We start from the raw sequence: 27,588 nt of genomic DNA on the forward strand, positions 1-27,588 counted from the left end.
GAGGAAGATTGGAAGAAATTCAAACTATATCTAGGGAAATATTTTAGAACATAAAAGACTGAGCATCTATGGGAATAGCTTGTTGTTAAGGCATTAGGGAACAGTAAGATGGGAGGAAAAAAGATAAGTGAACTAAATTTAAAGGACTAAGGCAAAAAGGGAAGGAATAATAATATGATGATTAATATTTGAAGCAATGAATAAGAAACTGCTAAAGACGAATTGAAAAGGGAAATCAGTTAGAAGGGATTTGGGGAAGTACAAGAAACAATGGTTGTAAGAGTTGAATTAAGTCGATATTTGTTTAAAAGTATTCTTATTTTTATGTTTTTTTATTTGCATTGTATTTTTTCTTGTTATTTGTTGTTGTTGTTTTTTCGTTAATATCTGTTTTATGTGTGATGTTGATGTGTACAGTGGTACCTCGGTTTATGAACACAATTGGTTCCGGAAGTCTGTTCATAAACTGAAGCGTTCATAAACTGAAGCGAACTTTCCCATTGAAAGCAATGGAAAGTGAGTTAATCCGTTCCAGACAGGTCCGCGGAGTACTCAACCTGAAGCGTACTTAACCCGAAGCATGGGTGTCATTGGTTCCGGAAGTCTGTTCATAAACTGAAGCGTTCATAAACTGAAGCGAACTTTCCCATTGAAAGTAATGGAAAGTGGATTAATCCGTTCCAGACGGTCCGCGGAGTACTTAAACTGAAGCGTTCATAAACTGAAGCGAACTTTCCCATTGAAAGTAATGGAAAGTGGATTAATCCATTCCAAACGGGTCCGCGGAGTACTCAACCTGTAGCGTACAGAACCCGAAGCATGGGTGTAATTGGTTCCGGACGTCTGTTCATCAACTGAAGCGTTCATAAACTGAAGCGAACTTTCCCATTGAAAGCAATGGAAAGTGAGTTAATCCGTTCCAGACAGGTCCGCGGAGTACTCAACCTGAAGCGTACTTAACCCGAAGCATGGGTGTAATTGGTCCCGGAAGTCTGTTCATCAACTGAAGCGTTCATAAACTGAAGCGAACTTTCCCATTGAAAGTAATGGAAAGTGGATTAATCCGTTCCAGACGGTCCGCGGAGTACTTAAACTGAAGCGTTCATAAACTGAAGCGAACTTTCCCATTGAAAGTAATGGAAAGTGGATTAATCCATTCCAAACGGGTCCGCGGAGTACTCAACCTGTAGCGTACAGAACCCGAAGCATGGGTGTAATTGGTTCCGGACGTCTGTTCATCAACTGAAGCGTTCATAAACTGAAGCGAACTTTCCCATTGAAAGTAATGGAAAGTGGATTAATCCGTTCCAGACGGGTCCGCGGAGTACTCAACCTGAAGCGTACTTGACCCGAAGCATGGGTGTAATTGGTCCCGGAAGTCTGTTCATAAACTGAAGCATTCATAAACTGAAGCGAACTTTCCCATTGAAAGTAATGGAAAGTGGATTAATCCGTTCCAGACGGTCCGCGGAGTACTTAAACTGCAGCGTTCATAAACTGAAGCGAACTTTCCCATTGAAAGTAATGGAAAGTGGATTAATCCGTTCCAGACGGGTCCGCGGAGTACTCAACCTGTAGCGTACTTGACCCGAAGCATGGGTGTAATTGGTTCCGGAAGCCTGTTCATAAACTGAAGCGTTCATAAACTGAAGCGAACTTTCCCATTGAAAGTAATGGAAAGTGGATTAATCCGTTCCAGACGGGTCCACGGAGTACTCAACCTGTAGCGTACTTAACCCGAAGCATGGGTGTAATTGGTTCCGGAAGCCTGTTCATAAACTGAAGCATTCATAAACTGAAGCGAACTTTCCCATTGAAAGTAATGGAAAGTGGATTAATCCGTTCCAGACGGGTCCGCAGAGTACTCAACCTGAAGCGTACTTGACCCGAAGCATGGGTGTAATTGGTCCCGGAAGTCTGTTCATAAACTGAAGCGAACTTTCCCATTGAAAGCAATGGAAAGTGGATTAATCCGTTCCAGATGGGTCCGCGGCGTTCGTAAACCGAAAATTCGTAAACCGAGGTTCCACTGTATATAAAACCAATAAAAATCATTAAAAAAAAAAAGATTTCTCTCTGGGGAAGCAAAAGGCCTGGCACCCACCTTCCCTCCTCTTGCCTCTCTTTGCAGCGTCTTCCCGAGAGAGCTGAAGGAGGTCTTCGCCTCGTGGCGCCAGGAGTGCAGCAGCCGCGGCCGCCCAGACATCAGTGAGCGCCTGATCAGCGCCTCCCTGTTCCTCCGCTTCCTCTGCCCGGCCATCATGTCGCCCTCCCTCTTCAGCCTCCTCCAGGAGTACCCCGATGACCGCACAGCCCGCACCCTGACCCTGATCGCCAAGGTCACGCAGAACCTGGCCAACTTTGCAAAGTAAACCTTTCCCCCAGGAACTCCTCTCTCTCTCTCTCTCCGTCTCTCTCTCTCTCTCTTAAAAACGACCGGGAAGCTGCCTTAGGTCTGGAGGCCGAGCGCTCCCAATGCTCACCATTTTGCCCACATGAATGGCTGTAAATCTGCCCAATTTGCATATACAGTGGTGCCTCGCTAGACGAATTTAATTCGTTCCACGGGTCTTTTCTTATAACGGAAACATTCGTCTAGCGAAGCCCATAGAAATGCATTGAATTTGGGGGGGATTTTTTTTTGCCCACAGGAACGCATTAATTGAATTTCAATGCATTCCTATGGGAAACCGCGATTCGCTAGACGAAAACGAATTCGTCCAGCGAGGCAACCTCAGCTAGAAAAAAGCCTTTCGTTCAGCGAAAATTTCGTTAAGCAGGGCATTCGTTAAGCGAGGCACCACTGTATTTCATTCTGCTGGATGAGAGGCGAGGGCAGCAGGCCCACCTCCCTCTGCCCCAAGGGATATGAATCTCATCTGGGCACCCTTCTGGCTTCTTAAATTTCAACTGGCAACAGTTGTTGGCATCCGTCTGTCTCAGGAGACAGTAGAGGAGTGCGTCTTTGCAGGGGATGTCAAGCGGTTGGCAGGCTGCTGCGCTTGTTGTGGGGGAACAATACAGGAGAGACATGTTTTGTTGCAGCTGGGGCAGAGGAAGGCGTCCGGTTGTGCTGCTGCAGATGCACCACGGCGTTCCTTCTCTCTGCCCTCCTCCCAGCGGTCATTCCTCCTGTGGTCACTGCTGTGGATGCACGGCCCGGCTGCCTGCCTCCACACTAGTCCACAGTAAGGACTAGAAACTTGAATTAGGAAAAGAAACAGCTAAGATTCTCAGGCAGCTGCGTTCCGCGCTCAGTAATTCACCCCGCAGCTTGTAGGGTCAGGGCAGTATTCCTTACGCGCTGCTCCCCATCTGCTTCTCCAAAGCTCTTTGGGAAAGATACTTCCCAGCTCTGCTAATCTGAGATCATACCAAACGGGGATTTTCTGGGGGCTGTGACTTATCATAACTCAGGGGTGGGGAACCTCGGGCCAGAGAGCTGAAAGTGGCCATCCAGGCCCCCCCTCTCTCTCTGCCCCTTGGCCCTCTTCCAGAACACACACCCTCTCCCTCATCCACACCCATTCATTATGCATTGCTCTAGGCCAGGGGTTCCCAACAAAATTTTCTCGAGGACCCCTCATCGAGCCGCTATTGTGACAAGGACCCCCATTAATTCCCAATCCTAAAATTAAAAAGTGAGAGCCAAATTAAGAGTCTTTTTCTATTTTATATCTATACGTTTTTTACAGTTACAACAGAGTACTCCATCAGCATACAGTGAGTTTTAATTTTCAGTTCTTAATGAGATGAGTCAAATCTGTCCTTTGAGTCCATTATTTCTGAAATATCAAATGCATTATCTTCCTCTTCATCTGTAGGCCTTTGTCGTTTTAACGAACCACTTTTTAACCAAAAAAGGTTCCAAACTTGAAACTTATTAGGTTCCAAACTTGAAACTTTCACTCTGAAATCCGACCGCATGTCGAGCCGATTCCGATATTTGTTTTTCATGAAACACATGGAAGAAAATGCTTGCTTTGTTGACAAACACAACGGTTTTGCAAAGAGGCAGCGCGCGCCAGGGAGGAGGGAGGGGAATGGAGAAGACAGGGGACCTGCGCAGTAGCGCACAAATGAAGCCGGCGCGCGCCAAGCATCTTGGGGAGGTGAGCGCTAGTCGAATGCGCGCGCTGCCTCTTTGCAAAACAGGAGTGTTTGTCAAGCGCCACCTAGCGGCATACAGCGGAACTACTGCCTCTATCTAATTCTAGTTTTGCGCTAGACTCTGCTCATGCAGGAAGCGGCCAAAACAAAAAATCTGTTATCATACGAAATATATTTAATATATTTTTTAATTCTAATAGCATCTTGCGGACCCCTCTGGCATAGCTCGCGGACCCCTGGGGGTCCGCAGACCGTCTATTGGGAACCACTGCTCTAGGCCCTTGAATTGTGCCAATGCCTCCTGCTTGCTTGCCTGGGTGGAGAGATTTTTTTATGCACGGGAGCCTCTTGCCTTCTGCATGGCTGGAATGTAACTCACTGTACAAAAGTGAGGTTCGCATCTGATGCTCCAGCAAGTTTAATGTTCTGTTGAAAGCCGCCCAGAGTGGCTGGGGAAACCCAGCCAGAGGAGTGGGGTGGAAATAATAAATTACTACTACTACTACAACATCCCACCCAACCCTTTGCCCCAGAACTGCACAGGGAGGGAAATCTGGATAAGGATGCCTCTTCCTTGCTATTAAGTGACCGGCATCAGCATTGAATTATAGAGTTGGGAGCGACCCCAAGCTTCTGCTGCTCCAGAGAAGCGGACACGGAGCAATGGATTCATAGAATCATAGAGTTGGAAGAGACCACAAGGGCCATCCAGTCCAACCCCCTGCCAAGCAGGAAACATTGCTCTAGGCCAGGGGTTTCAAACTACAAGAAAGAAGATTCCACCTCAACATTAGGAAGGACTTCCTGACAGTAAGAGTTGTTCGACAGTGGAATTTGCTGCCAAGGAGTGGGGTGGAGTCTCCTTCTTTGGAGGTCTTTAAGCAGAGGCTTGACAGCCATATGTCAAGAATGCTTGGATGGTGTTTCCTGCTTGGCAGGGGGTTGGACTGGCTGGCCCTCGGGGTCTCTTCCAACTCTAGGATTCTAGGAAATAGGTGGGCCGATTTATCTTTGCAGTTGCCGTTCCAGTTGCGAGAGAAGCAAGCTCACAAATGGAGCCAGGATAGGGAACGTGTTGGACCCCACACTCTGCACAAGGCTCCCCACCCCCACCCCCACCCTGCACATCTTGGCGCTACGATTTTTTTAAAAAGCCCCTAAAACCAGGAGGTTCAGCTCTGGCGAGGGGAAACAGTCGTGCTGTCGGTTTTCAAAACTAAGCCTGTAGGTTTGGCGGAGACAAAAGGGGAAGAGATTTTAGAAATCTCCCCGCTGGCTTTGCTCAGGAGCTCTGAGCTGCTTATCCTGAGCTGTGAGATAGAGAGTGACCGAAAGAGAATCTGTACACACACACAGAGAGAGAGAGAGACAGAGAGAGAGAGACAGAGAGAGGGTAGTAGCAGCAGTGAGTGAGTTTGCCGACAAAAGCATCTTCAGATGGGGTCTGCTGGAACAGAGGAGAGACATGCATCTGTTTTGCATGAGTTGACAGGATCAAGCCCTCCTCCACCATCTCTCTCTCACTCGTACACCCACCTGCTCAAATTGCTGGCCAGCCATCGTCCCTGCCAACGCGGCCGTCTAATTTGGCATTGCCCTCCCACCACCCAAGAATCTTCTTGGCCCAACAGTGCAGAGACAGGGGCGTACCCAGGATCAAAACTAGGGGGGGGGCGGCAAGCCATGGTGGTTCAGGGGCAGGGCCAAGGCACGGGAGGGGAGGGGCCACAAAGTGGGAAGGTGGGCGGGGCTACGGAGCCCAGGTGAAACTGACTCCGGGAAGAAGTTTCATCCTGGGCGCTGCCAGGGGCATCACAATAGGGGGGCAGGAGGGCCCGGGCTCCACTTTGTGGGGGGGGCAGCGCGGTGCTCCCTCGCCACCTCCGCCGACGGCTGCCCCGCCTGAGTAGGAGGAGGAGAGAGGGAGGGCTGGCCGAGCAGCCAAGAAGCTGCGCACTCAAGTTGCCTCTGATTCCCACAGACCCGGCAGGGGGGCGAGCTGAGGTCCGCCCTCCTTTCCCTCCGTCCCTCCCCGGGGGCAAGGCCTGGCTCTGCGGCTTAGAGCCCCTCCGCCTTCTCCACCTCCTGTGAAGCCCCCTCCCCTTCACGTGGGTCCTGCTGGTGTTGCAGCCGCCAGGGGCGACCCATGGGCAGCCCTCGGAGTCGGGGCCAGCGGGGTTGGGCGCGCCATCGGGCGGCAGCCGGCAGGAGCAGTAAGTGGTGGCGGCAGCGCCGCCGGGGTTGGGCTGGGCTGGTTAGGGACGCGGCTCCCGCGCTGCCCTCACGCTGGGAGAAACGGAGAGGAGGAGGAAGCCGCTTCCCTGTCTCCATTGCTCCTCCTTTCCCTTCGCACGGGTCCCTTCCTCCCAGTGGCGCCGCTAGCCTTTATGCATGTGACAGACGCCCCCCCCCCGGCTGCCCCAGGCGACGCCGCTGCGCCTTGCTGAGCCGCTTCAGGCTCCTCTTGCGGGACGCCGGCGCGTCTCCAGCTCAGCTGCAGCCACCGTGAAGCAGGACGATTTAATTTTTTTGTTTTTTTGCTTCTAGGGGGGGCAGCTGCCCCACCCTGCCCCATGCTGGGTACACCCATGTGCAGAGATATAAAAGGAGAGGGCTATTGAGGGTTACTAGCCACGATGGCTCTGCTCTGCTGCTTCGAGTGTCCCAGTTGCTAGAAGCCACAGAAGAGGAGAGTTGCTCTTGCGGTCAAATCCCACAGGTGCCTGGTTGGCTACAGTGAGAACAGGATGCTGGGACAGATGGACCATTGGCCTGACCCAGCAGGCTCTTCTCGTGCTGTTATGGCCCCAGCTCAGTGGGGAGAGTGCCTCCTTTGCACCCATGGCACCCCAGATTCAATCCCCCCAGCATTTCTGGACAGTACTGGGGAAAGATCCTTTATCTCGGGCATGTCAAACCTACGGCCCTCCAGATGTTTTGGCCTACAACTCCCATGATCCCTAGCTAGCAGGACCAGTGGTTGGGGAAGATGGGAATTGTAGTCCAAAACATCTGGAGGCCCGCAGGTTTGACATGCCTGCCTTATCTGAAACTGCTGCCAGTCACTGTAGGCAATACTGAGCTAGGTGGAACAATGGTTGGACGTGGTATAAGGCGGCTTCCTACCTACCTGTTGGGGAAAGATCCAAGCTTTGTTTTGCATGCAGAAGAAGCCAAGCTCAAATCTGGGCCATCTCCAGTTAGGGCTGGGAATGGTCCCAGTCTCAGACGCTGGAGGAGTGCTGCTAGTCAGTGCATGCAATACTGAGCTAGGTGGATCCAAAAAAACCTTCATGGGATGAGTGGGGGCTAGAACCCTGGTCCCCCAGGTTCTCTAATCCAGTGATTCTCAACTTTTGTTGTTGGACTACAACTCCCATCATCCCTGACCACTGGTCTTGCTCGCTAGGGGTGATGGGAGGTATAGTCGAAACAGCAGCTGGAGACCCAAGGTTGAGAAAGGTTGCTCTAACCACTACACCAGTGTTTCCCAACCTTGTGCCTCCAGATGTTTTGGGACTACAACTCCCACCATCCCTAGCTAGCAAGACCAGTGGTCAGGAATGATGGGAATTGCAGTCCAAAACATCTGGAGGGCCGAAGTTTGGGGATGCCTGCACTACACCATCACCGGCTCAACAGGAGAAGTAGCTTCATTTCCAGACATTAGCACCCCAACCAGGTGCGCCGTCGGTGTGTGTTTTGCACCAGGTCCCCTGCTTCTCCTCCCCCCCCCTCGCTATCACCAAGTTTGTTTACTACGCTTGCAAGGTGGGTGGGTGGGTACAGTCTGCAAAAGCACGGCTCTGGCGGGAAACACACCTGTTCACCACCCTAACTTGGGCCGTGCATCTTTATTCCACGTCTCCAATGTACCTAGCAACACCCCAAACTCTGGCTAGTTGGCTCTGCCATAGACAGTAAAGGTAAAGGTAAAGGGACCCCTGACCATTAGGTCCAGTCGTGACCGACTCTGGGGTTGCGCGCTCATCTCGCATTATTGGCCGAGGGAGCCGGCGTATAGCTTCCAGGTCATGTGGCCAGCATGACAAAGCCGCTTCTGGCGAACCAGAGCAGCACATGGAAACGCCGTTTACCTTCCCGCTGTAGCGGTTCCTATTTATCTACTTGCATTTTGACGTGCTTTCGAACTGCTAGGTTGGCAGGAGCTGGGACCAAGCAACGGGAGCTCACCCCGTCGCAGGGATTCGAACCGCCGACCTTCTGATCAGCAAGCCCTAGGCTCAGTGGTTTAACCACAGCGCCACCTGGGTCCCATGCCATAGACAGTAGGGTGGGTCATAAAAAACTTTTTTGGGGAAAACGTTTCCTCCCTCGATCTTATATCAGGCGTATGGTATAAACCAGGCACCCCCAAACTGCGGCCCTCCAGATGTTTTGGCCTACAACTCCCATGATCCCTAGCTAACAAGACCAGTGGTTGGGGAAGATGGGAATTGTAGTCCAAAACATCTGGAGGGCCGAAGTTTGGGGATGTCTGGTATAAACATAGTCAAATTTCAAATTGGGGACAAATCGCTTCATATTTAGACCCTGCTCCTACAGATTGACATTTTGCCTCACTACGAGCGACGAAAACATAGGAATTGGACTCATTTATTCTCAGCATGTTAAATTGCGAACTAATCAACATAAATTTTAGGTTTGAAGTAGAGCAATAAGAGTTGCCTACTCTTATTTTCTGCAATATTTATTTTTTTTAAGATAAAACAGGTTGATAATTTAAGTGAAAAACCAATGGTTTTGAACAAATTATATGGAACAATTAAGCAAACCGTGTGCTAAACAAGTAAACATAAACATTAAACAATAAAACACCACTCATATTATGCGTTGCGTCAAAACATCACATTATACTTAATTACTTAGGTATAAATTGTACTAAATGCTTACATTTTGTGTAATTAATAAAGTTATGCCTTATATGCAATATTATACATTGTACTTGTACACCATATATGCTAAAAATATGCTTTTAGGCCTTACACTAAACCTCTGTTTTGGTAATTAGTAATTAAGTATAATGTGATGTTTCCAAAGTAGCTTCTACGCATGACCGGAAGTGCATAGACACGACTTCCGGTGTCGCCCCGCCCATCTATGGGCACCAAAAATGGCCGCCGCCGACACCGGAAGTCGCGCCGACGCACTTCCGGTCATGTGCAGAAGCTCCTTTTGAAGCCGGCGGCGGCCATTTTTGGTGCCCATAGAAGGGCAAAGCGACGTCGACGCAACTTCCGGTGTCACACGGCTGCCGGTCCCGGATTCTGCAGTCCGGGACTTGGAAGGTAAGCCTCTGGGCATGGAGGTTCCATTCTTAATGAGCATCGGGGGGGGGGGACCTGGCCGCTGGGTCGGACGTAAAGACTTCCCTTCTCCCACCGCCCTGTTCTCACAGCGGCCAACCAGACCGCTTCATGTGCTTTGTTCGTAACAGGTTTGGCAGCAAAGAAGAATACATGTCCTTCATGAACCAGTTCCTGGAGCACGAGTGGACCAACATGCAGCGGTTCCTGTTGGAGATCTCCAACCCGGAGACGCTCTCCAACACGGCCGGCTTCGAAGGGTACATTGACCTTGGCCGCGAACTCTCCACCTTGCACTCTCTGCTCTGGGAGGTTGTGATTCAGCTGGACCAGGTAACCTGTTGGCTTGTTGAAGTTGTATATCTGTTGTTGTTGTCGTTTAGTCGTGTCCAACTCTTCGTGACCCCATGGACCATGGCACGCCAGGCACTCCTGCCTCCCGCAGTTTGGTCAAACTCATGTTCGTAGCTTCGAGAACACTGTCCAACCATCTCGTCCTCTGTCGTCCCCTTCTCCTTATGCCCTCCATCTTTCCCAACATCAGGGTCTTTTCCAGGGAGTCTTCTCTTCTCATGAGGTGGCCAAAGTACTGGAGCCTCAGCTTCAGGATCTGTCCTTCCAGGGTTCACTCAGGGCTGATTTCCTTCAGAATGGATAGGTTTGATCTTCTTGCAGTCCATGGGACTCTCAAGAGTCTCCTCCAGCACCATAATTCAAAAGCATCAATTCTTCGGCGATCAGCCTTCTTGATGGTCCAGCTCTCACTTCCATACATCACTACTGGGAAAACCATAGCTTGAACTATATCTACCCGTCAGTAAACTACCCCACCAAAGCAATAATTTTAAAAATGCAGTGTACAGTGGTACCTCGGTTTATGAACACAATTGGTTCCGGAAGTCTGTTCATAAACTGAAGTGGGTTAATCTGTTCCAGACGGTCCGCGGGGTACTTAAACTGAAGCGTTCATAAACTGAAGCGAACTTTCCCATTGAAAGTAATGGAAAGTGAATTAATCCGTTCCAGACGGGTCCGCGGAGTGCTCAACCTGAAGCGTACTTAACCCGAAGCATGGGTGTAATTGGTTCCGGAAGTCTGTTCATAAACTGAAGCGTTCATAAACTGAAGCGAACTTTCCCATTGAAAGTAATGGAAAGTGGATTAATCCGTTCCAGACGGGTCCGCGGAGTACTCAACCTGAAGCGTACTTAACCCGAAGCATGGGTGTAATTGGTTCCGGAAGTCTGTTCATAAACTGAAGCGTTCATCAACTGAAGCGAACTTTCCCATTGAAAGTAATGGAAAATGAATTAATCCATTCCAGGTGGGTCCGCGGTGTTCATAAACCGAAAATTCATAAACCGAAAATTCATAAACCGAAAATTCATAAACCGAAAATTCATAAACCGAAAATTCATAAACCGAGCTTCCACTGTATAATCATGTGAAATCAACAGTGATTTGTCAGCATTTGAACATTCCTTCTTCATCGGGAGAGTCTCGGTCCGCATACAAAACTGGGGATATGTTTATAAGCAAAGACAGGCAGGCTGGAGGAGCTGGCTGAAAACAGGAGACTCAGGAGCAAAAAGGAGTTTCTGACTTTGACAGCACAATTTGCATGCCAAATCCACCCCCCCGGTCACATGGTTGTGAGAACAAAACTGGTTGGATTTTTTGTGACCATCAGAGTTTGGAGGCTTCTTAAAAACCATAGCGAACCTTATTTCCATCTAACTTAGGTTGGATCTTGCCAGCTCAAGTTCTACATTCTTGGCTGCTGTTGGTAAATGTTAAGTAAAGAATTATTCTTTTTCAAAAAATAAGATAAAAAAATCCCTTCAGTAGCACCTTAAAGACCAACTAAGTTTTTTATTTTGGTATAAGCTTTCGTGTGCATGCACACTTCGTCAGATACACTGAAACAGAATCCACCAGACCCTTATGTATATTCAGAGGGTGGGTTGGGGGTGGGGGAGATGGGAATGGGTGATGGGCTGATAGGAGTGGTAAACCTGTTGATGACTGTTAACGACTGTTTATGACTGCATTTGGTCTTGCGGGGGGGAAGCAAGGGCTGTGGTGCTAAGGAAAGCTTGATCATGTATAATGAGATAAGAATCCTACGTCTTTGTTCATTCCAGGTGGCTCCACGGTTTTAAGCTTGCTAATGAGTTGCAATTCAGCAACTTCTCTTTCCAGTCTGTTTCTGAAATTTTTCTGTAATAAAACAGCTGCTTTGAGACCTGCTTTTTTATCACCCATTCCCATCTCCCCCACCCCCCACCCTCTGAATATACATAAGGGCCTGGTTGCTTCTGTTTCAAGTGTATCGGAAGAAGTGTGCATGCACACGAAAGCTCATACCAAAATAAAAAACTTAGTTGGTCTTTATTTATTTTTATTTTTTTTATAATATTGTTTATTGAACATTTTTTCAACAAACATACAACAAACATACAAAATACAAAATACAAAAACATATCAAAAACATCAAAATACAAAAGACAAAAATATAACAGAAAAATATATCATTTCTCATCCATTATAATACTCATTGTCTTCAGGCTTCCCCAATTCCCTACTATCTGGTTTTCATTTTTTTTAGACTTCTATAGCAGTTTCTAAATCATCTTCTTTCCCATCATGCAATCCCTTTAAAACTTCCAAATTAATTCATCTTCATATCATTTACCCTAATTTCAAACTTTAAATCTTCTATTGTTTCCCTAATGCCTTAACCTCTTTACTTTCCTGGATATTCAAACTCTAATTATCGAATACATTCCCTATATACATTTTAAATTTCTTCCAGTCCTTTGAAACTTTGTCATTTGTCTGGTCCCGGAGTCTTCCTGTCAATTCTGCCAATTCCATATAGTCCATCATTTTCATTTGCCATTCCTGCTTCGAAGGCAATTCTTCTTTTTTCCAATATTTTGCTAATAAAATCCTAGCGGCTGTGGTGGCATACATAAACAGATTAACATCATCCTTGGGGATTTCTTCCCCAATTATTCCAAGCAAAAAGGCTTCCGGTTTTTTCGAAAATGTGTTCTTAAACATCTTTTTCAATTCATTGTAAATCATTTCCCAGAAGCCTTTTATCTTAGGGCATGTCCACCACATATGGTAGAATGAGCCAACATCCTGTTTACATTTCCAACATTTATTGTCGCTTTTGTGGTACATTTTAGCTAGCTTGACCGGCGTCAGATACCATCTATACATCATTTTCATCAAATTTTCCTTCAACACCGTACAAGCCGTAACTTTCATACCTTTCTTCCACAATTTTTCCCACTCCGACATCATCACATTATGACCCAGATCCTTGGCCCATTCAATCATAACTGATTTTGTTTGCTCATCTTTCAAATGCCATTCTAACAACAAATTATACATTCTGGACAAATTCTTGTGATCTGTCTCTAATAACTCCGTCTCTAATTTCGATTTTTCTGATTTTCGAAAGCATCTGTGCATGCACACGATCGTGCATGCACACGAAAGCTCATACCAAAATAAAAAAAACTGAGTTGGTCTTTAAGGTGCTACTGAAGGAATTTTTTTATTTTGTTTTGACTCAGACCAACACGGCTACCTACCTGTAACTCAAAAAATGAGGCAAAACAAAACCCTCTATTAAAACGGGACAGTCTGGAAAGCAGGCCTTCCCTAAACTGGTACATTCCAGGTGATTGGGGGACCCTTGACATCAGCCTGCTGGGCCTGAGGGGGTGGGCGGCTGGGGCTGGGGCCTCCAGTTCAGTTTTCCAAGCTAAGGGGAAGTAGTCCAGATTATTTTTTTGCTCTGAGATCATCTCGTCTCCTATGCAAGAGAAAACTAGCTATCAGAAACTGCGGGGGGGGGGGGGGCTGTTCAAGTGCAGAGGTTCACACCAAATTCCCAATTAGTTTGTTCAGTAACACATCGCCAGTTGTTGTTGTTGAGTCGTTTAGTCGTGTCCGACTCTTCGTGACCCCATGGAGCATAGCACGCCAGGCACTCCTGTCTCGCACTGCCTCCCGTAGTTTGGTCAAACTCATGTTCGTAGCTTCGAGAACACTGTCCAACCATCTCGTCCTCTGTCGTCCCCTTCTCCTAGTGCCCTCCATCTTTCCCAACCTCAGGGTCTTTTCCAAGGATTCTTCTCTTCTCATGAGGTGGCCAAAGTCTTGGAGCCTCAGCTTCACGATCTGTCCTTCCAGGGAGCACTCAGGGCTGATTTCCTTAAGAATTGATAGGTTTGATCTTCTAGCAGTCCATGGGACTCTCAAGAGTCTCCTCCAGCACCATAATTCAAAAGCATCAATTCTTCGGCGATCAGCCTTCTTTATGGTCCAGCTCTCACTTCCATACATCACTACTGGGAAAACCATAGCTTTAACTATACGGACCTTTGTCGGCAAGGTGATGTCTCTGCTTTTTAAGATGCTGTCTAGGTTTGTCATTGCTTTTCTCCCAAGAAGCAGGCGTCTTTTAATTTCGTGACTGCTGTCACCATCTGCAGTGATCAAGGAGCCCAAGAAAGTAAAATCTCTCACTGCCTCCATTTCTTCCCCTTCTATTTGCCAGGAGGTGATGGGACCAGTGGCCATGATCTTGGTTTTTTTGATGTTGAGCTTCAGACCATATTTTGCGCTCTCCTCTTTCACCCTCATTAAAAGGTTCTTTAATTCCTCCTCACTTTCTGCCATCAAGGTTGTGTCATCTGCATATCTGAGGTTGTTGATATTTCTTCCGGCAATCTTAATTCCTGCTTGGGATTCATCTAGTCCAGCCTTTCGCATGATGAATTCTGCATATAAGTTAAATAAGCAGGGAGACAATATACAACCTTGTCGTAATCCTTTCCCAATTTTGAACCACTCAGTTGTTCCATATCCAGTTCTAACTGTAGCTTCTTGTCCCACATAGAGATTTCTCAGGAGACAGATGAGGTGATCAGGCACTCCCATTTCTTTAAGAACTTGCCATAGTTTGCTGTGGTCGACACAGTCAAAGGCTTTTGCATAGTCAATGAAGCAGAAGTAGACGTTTTTCTGGAACTCTCTAGCTTTCTCCATAATCCAGCGCATGTTTGCTATTTGGTCTCTGGTTCCTCTGCCCTTTCGAAATCCAGCTTGCACTTCTGGGAGTTCTCGGTCCACATACTGCCTAAGACTGCCTTGTAGAATTTTAAGCATAACCTTGCTAGTGTGTGAAATGAGTGCAATTGTGCGGTAGTTGGAGCATTCTTTGGCACTGCCCTTCTTTGGAATTGGGATGTAGACTGATCTTCTCCAAAGACAACACATCGCCAGACAGAGTCCATTGAGTCTGCTTCCCGTCAGCACGCATGCTCCATGGGCAAAGGATGCACCATCTTGGCTGTTTCGTCCTCTCCCCAACCCCCTTCTTCTGCCACCCTATTGCTGCAGCAACTCTCATCCAACCACAGTCCTTGGAAACACTTTGTAGAATGTGTTGTCCAATTATCCCATTGGCAAACAACAATAAACACAACTGTCACAGGAGGCCCGTTGGGGCTACTCTAGAGTAACGACTCTCCAGAATGTTGCCTTTTCGTGCTTTTATTGTGCGCAAACTATTTACAGTGCTGGAGCTGTACAAGATGCATGTTCTCAGTCTGGGTCAGAAGCCTGGAATGGCGATTCCCGCGTTCTTTTCCAACAAAGAAGTCTGGGAATCGCAAATCTCCTCCCCCGTTTCTTTCGGCGCGATTCCGGAACTGGAGGGAAAGGTCTTCTTGCCGTGTTTTCCTTCCTCCCCCTTTCCCTCTCCCTTCCTTCCTCTCCCAAGCGGAGCAGGGGCTCTGGGACCCTGCCAGAGCCATGTCCTCTACTTCCTGCTTCCCCGCTGGACTCTTCCCCCTCTCCGCTGCCGCTGGTCCTCGGGGAAGAACTGCTTCTCAGGATGGGAGGGGGCTGTCTGTAGCCCCTGTCCCTCACAACAACCTTGCGAGACAGAAGGATAGCAGGGAATCGATCTGCCTACGGCAACTTTGGCTGTGTTCTGGAAGCGTCGCAAAAACTCCTCGCCCAGCACGCTTCCGTCACAAACGTCAAGCCTTGTTTTTAAAACGTCCGGGAATTTTCCTTCCGAAGTTCAAGATGACAGTCCGATTGCAGCGGGGAACTTTATCTAGCTTTCGGTGCCTGTGCAAATGACGCACTTTCACTCCCTTGTTCATTAAAAACAGAGATTTATTGCTCAGGGCAACTCCAGCCAGGTCCATCTCGGCTGGAAACTGCGACACGAACGACAGAACAGAGACTGCAAACAGCAGATTGAAAAACAATACACATGGCGTTCTCATGTAACAGAAATGGTACAACAGCAACAGGTATTACTTCCTGTTTACATGGACACATCACAGGTACAGTATATTCCTGCGTATAAGACTACTTTTTAACCCAGGAAAATCTTCTCAAAAGTCGGGGGGCGTCTCATACGCCGGGTCGTATCTCTTATACGTCGAGTATATCCCAAACTCTATATTTTAACTGGAAAAGTTGGGGGGCTGCATTCCTGGCACCTGACCCACTGGCATAATTGGGCACGGCACAGGTCTCAGTTTGACACCTAAGGCTGTTGTTTCCCCCCCAAACCACACGCCCAGGCCCCTATGTTTGGCGCATCTCTGCCTGGTGATTGAGAGGCATGGTTGAACTGTGGAACTCCCTCCCACAGGGAGGGAGTTTCAAAGAGGATTAGGCACTCAGTCAGCCCCTGTGAGAACTGGATGCTGGGCTAGGTGATCCATGGACCCAATCCAGCAACACTCTTATCACGTTCTCATGAAACGAGAAGGGGGAGCGCGGTGATCTGTCCTGCTCTTCCACGATGTGTAGATGGGGAAGGGCCCAGTGTCTGTTTTCCATCTAAGGCATTCAGAGTCTTCAAGCCCCATACAGAATCATGGAGTTGGAAGAGACCACGAGGGCCATCCAGTCCAACCCCCTGCCAAGCAGGAAACACCATCAAAGCATTCTTGACATATGCCTGTCAAGCCTCTGCTTAAAGACCTCCAAAGGAGGAAACTCCACCACACTCCTCGGCAGCAAATCCCACTGCCGAACAGCTCTTACTGTCAGGAAGTTCTTCCTAATGTTGAGGTGGAATCTTCTTTCTTGTAGCTTGAATCCATTGCTCCGTGTCGCTTCTCTGGAGCAGCAGAAAACAACCTTTCTTCCTCCTCTAGAATCATAGAGTTGGAAGAGACCACAAGGGCCATCCAGTCCAACCCCCTGCCGAGCAGGAAACACCATCAAAGCATTCTTGACATATGCCTGTCAAGCCTCTGCTTAAAGACCTCCAAAGGAGGAGACTCCACCACACTCCTCGGCAGCAAATCCCACTGCCGAACAGCTCTTACTGTCAGGAAGTTCTTCCTAATGTTGAGGTGGAATCTTCTTTCTTGTAGCTTGAATCCATTGCTCCGTGTCGCTTCTCTGGAGCAGCAGAAAACAACCTTTCACCCTCCTCTGTATGACATCCTTTTATATATTTGAACATGGCTATCATATCACCCCTTCACCTTCTCTTCTCCAGCTCCCTAAGCCGTTCCTCATAAGGCATCGTTTCCAGGCCTTTGACCATTTTGGTTGCCCTCTTCTGGACACGTTCCAGCTTGTCAGTATCCTTCTTGAACTGTGGTGCCCAGAACTGGACACAGTACTCCAGGCGAGGTCTGACCAGAGCAGAATACAGTGGTACTATTACTTCCTTTGATCTAGATGCTATACTCCTCTTGATGCAGCCCAGAATTGCATTGGCTTTTTGAGCTGCTGCATCACACTGGGGAACCTCTTGCGTCAAGCTGATAGTGGACTCCAGTTAACAAAATATATGACGGCGGAACTGGACGCCTCTCTGTTGTCTGGCTAGGGTCGGCATGGTCGGTGATGGTTGCGTTTCTCCCCCCTTCCCCCAGAGCACGGCAACAAAGCTTGGCCCCTTGCCACGCATTCTGAGGGATGTCAATTCGGCCCTCAGCAACCCGTCCTGCGTGCAAGTTTCCATCACAGCCGATCATGCTGCCTCAACGCCCAACGCCAGCAACAGCATATCTGTGGGGCTGCAGAAGATGGTGATCGAGAACGACTTATCTGGGTAAGGGCGGGCAAGGGCGGGGGTGGGGTGGGGGGCGGAGCAGAGAAGGGCCCTGCCAGGCAAATGGGGGAGAGCTTTTGTGGAAAAGCTGGCTGGCTGGGGGTGGGGGACAGCCACGGGCAGGGGGGGGGGAAGCTAAAAGGTGGCCATGACGGATGAACACTTCGCCCGCTAAAGGTTTCTGCCGCCTCGCGCAGCTCCTCATTTCGAAGGCCCGGAAATGTAAAACATTGAAATGGATAAATTTCAGGTGGAAGCTGTATGTTTAAACTGGAGAAATGAGCCATTGGAGAGGGGTGGCAGATTTAGCAAGATTCTCTGTGTAAGCGGGGTGGGGGGCGGGTGATTTAAACAATGCACAAGGCTGTCTCTCAGAGCAGCATGCCTTTAACCATCCTTGTAAAACCACCCCACCTTTGATCTGGGCTTAAGAGCATTAGCTGTTGCAAAAACCCATTTTCTTCCCCCGCCGTCGAAAATCAATTGTTCACCTTCTTGGCGGTTTGCAGAACAAGAGGCTTTTTTAATACAGTGGTACCTCGGTTTATGAACACAATTGTTTCCGTAAGTCTGTTCATAAACTGAAGCGTTCGTAAACTGAAGCGAACTTTCCCATTGAAAGTAATGGAAAGTGGATTAATCTGTTCCAGATGGTCCGCGGAGTACTTAAACTGAAGCCTTCATAAACTGAAGCGAACTTTCCCATTGAAAGTAATGGAAAGTGGATTAATTCGTTCCAAACGGGTCCGCGGAGTACTCAACCTGAAGCGTACTTAACCCGAAGCATGGGTGCAATTGGTTCTGGAAGTCTGTTCATAAACTGAAGCGTTCATAAAGTGAAGCGAACTTTCCCATTGAAAGTAATGGAAAGTGGATTAATCTGTTCCAGATGGTCCGCGGAGTACTTAAACTGAAACGAACTTTCCCATGGAAAGTGGATTAATTCGTTCCAAACGGGTCCGCCGAGTACTCAACCTGAAGCGTACTTAACCCGAAGCATGGGTGCAATTGGTTCAGGAAGTCTGTTCATAAAGTGAAGCGTTCCTAAACTGAAGCAAACTTTCCCATCGAAGGTAATGGAAAGTGAATCAAATCCGTTCCAGAGGGGTCCGCGGCGTTCGTAAACCGAAAATTCATAAACCGAGGTGTTCATAAACCGAGGTTCCACTGTATAATGGTTCCGGAGCCCTGAATTGCTGCAGGGTGAGGCAGCCCCAGATGCCTAAGGGGAAGAGCAGGCTCCCCCCAGCACAGGCAGGCAGCGCCCGTCTCGACAGGCCGGCTTCTTAGCTGGAGTTCCTGCATTGCAAGCAGTTGGTGACCCTTGAGGTCCCCTTCCACCTCTGCAGTTCCGTGCTTCTCTAAATACATCAAATATATGCATAAACATAACTTGGTTTGCAAAACAAATTCTGTAAGCCTCCTCGATGAGATAAAATAATTAGGAAGTATCCACTGGGCAGAGTGAAACCTGGAGAATCCATTCCAACTCCAGGATTCTCTAAAAACAGCTGTTTCTGAGCTGTTTGCATGACGCCCTCCCCCATGAGGAAAGCTGAATCCTGACAAGACAGAGGTATTGTTCGTGGGGGACAGGAGGCGGGCAGGTGTGGAGGATTCCCTGGTTCCAAACGGGGTAACTGTGCCCCTGAAAGACCAGGAGCGCAGGCTTGGGAGTCTTTTTGGACTCACAGCTGTCCATGGAGGCGCGGGTCAATTCTGTGTCCAGGGCAGCTCTGTCTGGGACGCAGGATGAGACCCTACCTGCCCGCGGACTGTCTCGCCAGAGTGGTGCATGCTCTAGTTATCTCCCGCTTGGACTACTGCAATGCGCTCTGCGTGGGGCTACCTTTGAAGGTGACCCCGAAACTGCAACTAATCCAGAATGCGGCAGCTAGACTGGTGACTGGGAGCGGCCGCCGAGACCACATAACACCGGTCCTGAAAGACCAACATTGGCTCCCAGTACGTTTCCGAGCACAATTCAAAGTGTTGGTGCTGACCTTGAAAGCCCTAAACGGCCTCGGTCCAGTATACCCGAAGGAGCGTCTCCACCGCCATCGTTCTGCCCGGACACTGAGGTCCAGCACCGAGGGCCTTCTGGCGGTTCCCTCGTTGCGAGAAGCCAAGTTGCAGGGAACCAGGCAGAGGGCCTTCTCGGTGGTGGCGCCTGCCCTGCGGAACGCCCTCCCGACAGATGCCAAAGAGGAAAACAACTTCCAGACTTTTACAAGACATCTGAAGGCAGCCCTGTTCAGGGAGGCTTTGAATGTTTAATAGATTATTGTGTTTTAATTTTCTGTTGGAAGCCGCCCAGACTGGCTGGGGAATAAATAATAAATTATTATTATTATTATTATTAGCCCTTTTATTGCACCAAAATATATTGGTAACGAATCAAAATCATGAATCTCCATCATCTTTGAGATTGTCTCATTTTATTTTGTCACTTATTGCTTCTGTATGCTTCCTTTCCCCCCCCCCCTCTTAAGGAGCTCAAGTTGGCAACGATGCCCCCCCCTCCTCATTTTAATCCCCACAACAACCCAGTGAGATAGGTTAGGCTGAGATAGACAGTGGAAGCTTCATGTCCAAGTGGGGAATTCAAATCCTGACACAACAACCCAGGGCATCCCAACTTTGGGTCCTCCAGCTGTGGTCGGAATCCAACTCCCATCATCCCTGACCACTGGTCCTGCTAGCTAGGCATGGTGATGGGAGTTGTAGTCCCCAACAAAACCCGGGGACCCATACATGGGCGTAGGCAGGCGGGGCAGGAGGGGGCAGTTGCCCCCCCTAGAAGCAGGGCCGCTGGCCAGCCTGCCCCGCTGCCCGCCCGGTGCCGTCTCCCTTCTCCCTGGCTGGCTGTGGGGCGGGTGGAGGGAAAGCCCCGGAGCCGCGCAAAGCGTTTGGCTGGCTTTCCCTCGGCCCGCCCCACAGCCAGCAAGGGAGAAGGGAGACGTCCCTTCTAGCCGGCTGGCTGTGGGGCGGGCGGAGGGAAAGCCAGGCAACCACTTTGCGCGGCTCTGGGGCTTTCCCTCCACCCGCCCCGGCGATCGCAGAGGGGGAGGAGGGGATCGGAGCTGATCCTGGCGCCCCCTCGCCCCTGCCGTTCGAGGAGGGGGAGGAGGGCGTCGGAGCAGCCCGAAATGGGGCTGCTCCGATCCCCTCCTCCCCCTCCGCGATCGCCGGGGCGGGTGAAGGGAAAGCTGGCAAGGGAGAAGGGAGCTTTCCTTGCCCCACTGTGGCCCCTTGCCCCCCCCTAATTTTCACCCTGGCTACGCCCCTGGGACCCAAGTTGAGAAACACTGCTGTAACCGCTATGCTACCGGCGCTGGCTCTCCTTTACCGTTGAGCATCCCTGTGCCCGAGCTGAGCTGTGGGTAGCCACCGCCCCCCCCCCCCCGAGCCAGATAACCCAGCCAGCTAGTTAACAACCATCAGGGGAAGCCAAGAGGGAGAGACTTGCCCACAGGCCGCTTCTGAGGGCTGCCTGGCGCACACTGTATATTCCGTCGAAAGCCGGCCTCCTGGACAGAAGGAAATGCTTTCCCTTGGTGCAACTGGGCTTTTCGGTACCCTGGTGCCGAACCCATTAACAGAACCTTAACAGTGCAACGGCGGCGGAAGCTGGCTTGCCAGCAGCCAGAAAAATAAGGGAGGAGTAATAACGAAAGGGGGAGGCCTAGGACCGTAGGAAACTTCTACCAGGGTCAATGCTCCCTACACTGGTTGGCAGCAGCACCTCAAGAGTTCAGGCAGGCCCCAGTTCCCGGCCCTATTCCCAGTTGGGGATTGAGCTCGGGATCGTCTGCATAATAATAATAATCATCATCATCATCATCATCATCTCTGGCATTCTCTTCCAATGTCGAATCATTGCTAAGTTCTTCCGAAGGTTTCGTCGAAATCCTTTTGTGCTGCTATTTTGTTATTTTCTTCCTCTTACCAGTTGCTTTTTTAAAAGGAAAAGGAAAGCAGACTTCCAATGTAATACGAAAATTAAAACTAAAGCAAAACAAAAGCTATAATAATAATAATAATAATAATAATAATAATAATAATAATAATAATAATTTATTATTTATACCCCGCCCATCTGGCCGGGTTCCCCCAGCCACTCTGGGCGGCTTCCAACAAAACACCAAAATACAGAAATCCATCACACATTAAAAGCTTCCCTAAACAGGGCTGCCTTGAGATGCCTTCTAAAGGTCTGGTAATTGTTGTTCTCTTTGACCTCTGGTGGGAGGGCATTCCACAGGGCGGGTGCCACTACCGAGAAGGCCCTCTGCCTGGTTCCCTGCAACTTGGCTTCTCGTAGCGAGGGAACCGCCAGAAGGCCCTCGGCGCTGGACCTCAGTGTCCGGGCAGAACGATGGGGGAGGAGACGCTCCTTCAGGTATACTGGACCGCGGCCGTTTAGGGCTTTCAAGGTCAGCACCAACACTTTGAATTGTGCTCGGAAACGTACTGGGAGCCAATGTTGGTCTTTCAGGACCGGTGTTATGTGGTCTCGGCGGCCGCTCCCAGTCACCAGTCTAGCTTCCGCATTCTGGATTAGTTGCAGTTTCCGGGTCACCTTCAAAGGTAGCCCCACGTAGAGCGCATTGCAGTAGTCCAAGCGGGAGATAACCAGAGCATGCACCACTCTGGAGAGACAGTCCGCGGGCAGGTAGGGTCTCAGCCTGCGTACCAGATGGAGCTGATAAACAGCCGCCCTGGACACAGAATTGACCTGTGCCTCCATGGACAGCTGTGAGTCCAAAATGACTCCCAGGCTGCGCACCTGGTCTTTCAGGGGCACAGTTACCCCATTCAGAACCAGGGGATCCTCCACGCCTGCCCGCCTCCTGTCCCCCACGAACAGTACTTCTGTCTTGTCAGGATTCAACCTCAATCTGTTAGCCGCCATCCATCCTCCAACCGCCTCCAGGCACTCACACAGGACCTTCACCGCCTTCACTGGTTCTGATTTAAAAGGCATGCATGGAGAGCCAGCATTTCTCACTTGGCGCGCCACATCCAGGAGAGGCCCTCCCTCCCTCCCTCCCAAAAGCCTGCGTGTGGCGCATGAACATTGATGGCACGGGGGTGTTTCTTATTTGCTTGCTTGCTCGCTGTCCTGTGAAGGAGCTTCTGTCTCTTTGTGCGGCGACCGCAGCTCTTTCTCTCTCTGTGTCTGTCTCCTTCTTTTCCTCCTCTCCTTCTCCTCCTTATGCGTTTTTGTTTCCCCCACAGTCTGATAGATTTCACACGGTTACCGTCTCCAACCCCTGAAAACAAGGACTTGTTTTTTGTCACAAGGTCTGCGGGGGCCCAGCCCTCACCCGCCCGGAGCTCCAGCTACTCGGAGGCCAATGAGCCCGACGTCCAGATGTCCAACGGCAGCAAGAGTCTCTCCATGGTGGACTTGCAGGACAGCCGGGTTCTGGAGGGTGTGGCCGCCCTCCCGGGGCCGGCCGACCCACTCGGCGACGGGCCTCCCTCCATCGGGCAGGCCCCGGGCCCCTGGGGCACGCGGACTCAGCAGAACGCCGTGGCCGCCATGGCCACCGTGCGGCGGGCGGGCCAGACCCCCACGACGCCCGGCGCAGAGGGCGCCCCCGGACGGCCCCAGCTCCTGGCGCCCCTCTCCTTCCAGAACCCTGTGTACCAGATGGCCGCGGGCCTGCCCCTCTCGCCTCGGGGGTTGGCGGACTCCGGCTCCGAATGCCACAGCTCGCTCAGCTCCCACAGCAACAGCGAGGACTTGGCAGCGGTGGGCAAGCACGCCTTCGGCAACCCCGCCGCGGTCGCCGCCGCGACGGAGGACTTCAACCGGCGGGCGGGGGAGCTGGCCCGCCGGCAACTCTCGCTTTCGGACAAGGGCGGGCAGCCCACCATGCCCCGGCAGAACAGCGGGGGGCCCCAGAGGCGGATAGACCAACCGCCACCGCCACCGCCGCCACCGCCGGTGACTCGGGGCCGGACGCCGCCCTCGCTGCTGAGCACAATGCAGTACCCACGCCCCTCCAGCGGGGGCATGCTCTCCTCCTCGCCCGACTGGCCGGGCAGCGGGGCACGGCTGCGGCAGCAGTCCTCCTCCTCCAAGGGAGACAGCCCGGAGATGAAGCAGCGGACGATGGTGCATAAGCAGGTCAGTGTGGGTGTGGCAGGTTGGGCAGAGGTGGTGGAGAGGGGCACCTGGCTGAGGCCCTCGCTTCTCCAGCCAGAATCTGCACCATCTCAGGTCTGTGGTTCAGAGTGGGGGGGGGGCTGTTCCTCATCTTGCTCTGCCACTCAGCTGCTCCTTTGCCCATAAATGTTCCGGCTTCCCCCACCCCATCCCATGCCACACCAGATCCAGTGCAATCTCATGACCTCGCCGCTTCCGTGTGCTGGAACGAAGCACAACTGGCTGAAGCTAGAGAGAAAGCGGGAGCAGGCTGGTCGTTCCCTCTGCCCTCCCCAGCCGAAACACATACACACGGGGTTGAGGGTGTTGGGAAGCGTTGCTCAGAGCAGCTGAAGGGGTGGGTGAGAGGAGCTGCCACACTAAGCCAGCCAGCTAGATGACCCTTTGGTATCCTTCCCTAAACACTGTGGCCTTTGCTCAAACAGGGACTTGCAAGCTTCTGGAGTCGTTCCAAACAGCCCCATTTGACCGGGAACTACAGCAGGAAAGGGGCATAGCTGCCAAGTATCCCGTTTTTGCCGGGAAAACCCCTTTTTTTCCTACCGTTTCCCGGCGGTCTCCCGTTTAGGCCTTTATCCCGATATTCTCCCTTAAATCTGCTTCTGCCGGCGGCCATTTTTCTGATGCCGCTTTGCCCTTCTATGGGCACCAGAAAATGGCGTCGCCAGTGCCGGAAGTCGTTTCTACGCGTGTTCAGACTTCCGGTCATGCGTAGACGCAACTTCCGGTGTCGCGGGCTGCCGATCCTGGATTTTTCCGTCCAGGACTTGGCAGGTATGGAAAGGGGTCAGTGGTTGGATCAAGCCCTCCCCCCCCCCAACCTGCACCTGAGACAGGTCCCATAATCTCTCCTCCACCATCACCTCTTAGCTGGGAGCACAATAAATAATGAAGCTCCTTGTTCAAATTCAACCATGTTAATTGCTATTTGACGGCGAATTAAGGCCTCAGTCACATGTGCTCTCTCTTAGGTCCACTTGTGGCTTGTGGTGTGGGGAGCAGGCATAGTGCCTCTCGCTCCTGATTCCTTAGCCAGCAGAGTGGGGAGGTTGCAAGCAGGAGCTGTGAGCCGGGTTGTTTCTCCTTTAGAGGTCAGCTCAGCCACAAAACGGATTTGGCGAGCTGGAGATAAGGCGTTAATACAGATTTCAAAATTCTTCAGCTCAAGCAGTAGGTGGATTTTGGAGGCAAATCTGGGAGAGGGAGAACCCAGATTTCCTGATGGGTTCAGGGCCCTGGCAGCAGGTCTTTATGCGGTAAACCTGCTAGCGCCGCTGCTCCCCTATTCTTCTGATACACCTGCCATTTCCTTTCCCCCATCATTGTGTCATGGGGAGGGGTGCAGGGGCAAGATTTCTTCCTGCTACGCCATGTGGAACAGCATTACATCAGGGAGGGGGGGGGGGGAAAGACATTAAAAATACCTCTTTCTAGCAGTAGAGAGCTCCACCCCCACCCCAACCCCCCCCCAATAAAACTTTGCTATCTCTGTCCCCCATAGCTGCCAAGTTTTCCCTTTTCTCGCGAGGAAGCCTATTCAGCATAAGGGAAAATCCCTTTAAAAAAAAGGGAGGACTTGGCAGCTATGCTGTCCACTGTCCTGGGGGAAATGGTCCCTCTGTAAAAAGCGCCTCCAAATATGGGGAGCGGACTTGAGAGGGGCAGCCCTCTCCTTCAGGGATGAAGTTGGGCCTGAAGTAAGGTTGAAAGCCCAACGCGGTGACGCCTTGAGCAGATTTAACTCGCGTGATTTCAACCCTGCGCAGGTAGAAATTCCACGAGTTGAACGCAAGCAAAGGAGAGAGCTTCAAAAGCTCTTTTCCCCTGTGGAACTTTTGAGCACTGTGCATCACTTGGGGGGCCGTCAAAGCCCACTTGGCTCCAGAAGGCTAGTGGTGCTTGTAGGGGGCGGGGGGATTGGTTTTGTGTATATGCATTTGTGTGTGTACACGGGACCCTTGGAACAGAACGCCTGCGTAGAATGCTGTTGTGGTGTGAACCATTTCAGGCTCAAAACAAACCATTTCAGTCGACAGGTGAAGCTTCCCTCCGGTCTAAAGTCCTAGAAAAGGCTTGGCTCTAGTAATATTGGGTGTGCCTACTAAAACCCAAGACCCAAGTGGTTGGGTATTTGGGACGTGTGTGCTCTCTGTCTCTCTCTAGCTTCATGTCCATTCCGGTTTCCCCTTTTTTTCTTTTTCTCCACCCCCCCACCCCCCTCCACTCCCTCTTTTCGCTTGTGGTTCTGTGTTTCATTTTTAGGCCCCTTCTCCTGTGAACCCCAATGCCCTGGACCGCACAGCCGCTTGGCTTTTGAATATGAACGTGCAGTTTTTAGAAGAGGAGAGCAGTGACCCAGACCCCAAGCACAGGGATAAGATCCGGAATAAAGAGGAGTTCGGCCAAGGGGAAAAGGTAACGCCGGGCAGGACGCAGAGGTGGCATCTCCGGAGGGAGAGACAGTTGCCTTTGTAAACACATCCACTCCCCCCGCCTGTGCCATTAGAACAGGGGTTCCCAACAAAATTTTCTCGAGGACCCCTCATTGAGCCGCTATTGTGACAAGGACCCCCGTTAATTCCTAATCCTAAAATTAAAAAGTGAGAGCCAAATTAAGAGTCTTTTTATATTTTATATTTATACGTTTTTTTACAGTTACGACAGAGTACTCCCTCAGTATACAGTTATATAATTTTTCCAGGAAGCTTAACACTGATCTTGGAAGGGTTAGGTTCAAGGGACGCCAACGATTTAGGTTCAATGGACACCGACCAGCTTGGTTTGAGAGTCACTGACTTACTTGCTTGAACATCAAATGCATTCTCTTCCTCTTCATCTGTAGGCCTTTGTCGTTTTAACGAACCACTTTTTAACCAACGGTCCATTTTTAACTACGCGAACTGTAGCTTCCGGGAAAATCAGCGCCTTGTTGACAAACACGACTGTTTTGCAAAGAGGCAGCGCGCGCCAGGGAGGAGGGAGGGGAATGGAGAAGACAGGGGGCATGCGCAGTAGCGCACCAATGAAGCCGACGCGCGCAAAGCATCTTGGGGAGGTGAGCGCTAGTCGAATGCGCGCGCTGCCTCTTTGCAAAACAGTCGTGTTTGTAAAGCGCCACCTAGCGGCATACAGCAGAATTACTGCCTCTATCTAATTCTAGTTTTGCGCTAGACTCTGCTCATGCAGGGAGCGGCCAAAACAAAAAATCTGTTATCATACGAAATATATTTAATATATTTTTTTATTCTAATAGCATCTTGCGGACCCCTCTGGCATAGCTCGCGGACCCCTGGGGATCCGCGGACCACCTGTTGGGAACCACTGCATTAGAAGCTGCAGTGGCCAGGGTGGATTTGATTTAAATCAAACTGATTTAAATCACGATTTAAATCACTAGTCAGCAAGGCTTGATTGAAATCATCGTTTTCTACATCAAGACTAATTCTTGCTGGTACAACTTGAATATGCTAGGAGATGGAAGATTTTTAGAATCACAACTTTTCATATTAGTTTTTTTTATCCCCAGTTCAATAGGTTAATCATTCATACTGTATTTGGACCACTTGACTGTTGTACTTAGGAAGGAGAAAAATAATCGTTACCTTAATAATAACAATTTAAAAGGATTTATTCAACTGAAACAATGACATTACAGCATATGTTATTTGCTTCAACAAACATCCATGTTTGTTAACTAATTTGGCTAAACAAAAACAAATTATATATATATTAAGAAACTTAGACTGTCAGCCCAGCCTACACATGAAAAACTTAAATACTGTCCACTCCAAACAATCAGAAAAATATTGTTTCTATTCTATTCACTGAACTTCTTGAAACTTAGCACTGGAGGG

At 50.0% G+C, this 27,588-nt stretch overlaps 1 protein-coding gene across 25 annotated transcripts in view; it reads left to right on the top strand.

Annotated features, from left to right (window-relative positions):
- DAB2IP (DAB2 interacting protein) overlaps window positions 1–27,588 on the top strand; it is a 295,193-nt gene that overhangs the window by 251,906 nt on the left and 15,699 nt on the right. For 21 of the 25 annotated variants that reach the window (XM_088665364.1, XM_088665385.1, XM_060270254.2 and 18 more), the window contains 5 exons: window positions 2,132–2,368; window positions 9,569–9,770; window positions 17,378–17,556; window positions 22,798–23,695; window positions 25,997–26,149. In XM_088665364.1, coding sequence (XP_088521490.1) covers window positions 2,132–2,368; window positions 9,569–9,770; window positions 17,378–17,556; window positions 22,798–23,695; window positions 25,997–26,149 — 1,669 coding nt within the window. The remainder of the gene's footprint in view (window positions 1–2,131; window positions 2,369–9,568; window positions 9,771–17,377; window positions 17,557–22,797; window positions 23,696–25,996; window positions 26,150–27,588) is intronic. The other 4 variants (XM_088665367.1, XM_088665363.1, XM_088665374.1 and 1 more) reach the window with 2 other exon arrangements.

Source organism: Zootoca vivipara, chromosome Z2, assembly GCF_965207765.1.
Source record: "Zootoca vivipara chromosome Z2, rZooViv2.hap1.1, whole genome shotgun sequence".
Lineage (NCBI taxonomy): Eukaryota > Metazoa > Chordata > Lepidosauria > Squamata > Lacertidae > Zootoca > Zootoca vivipara.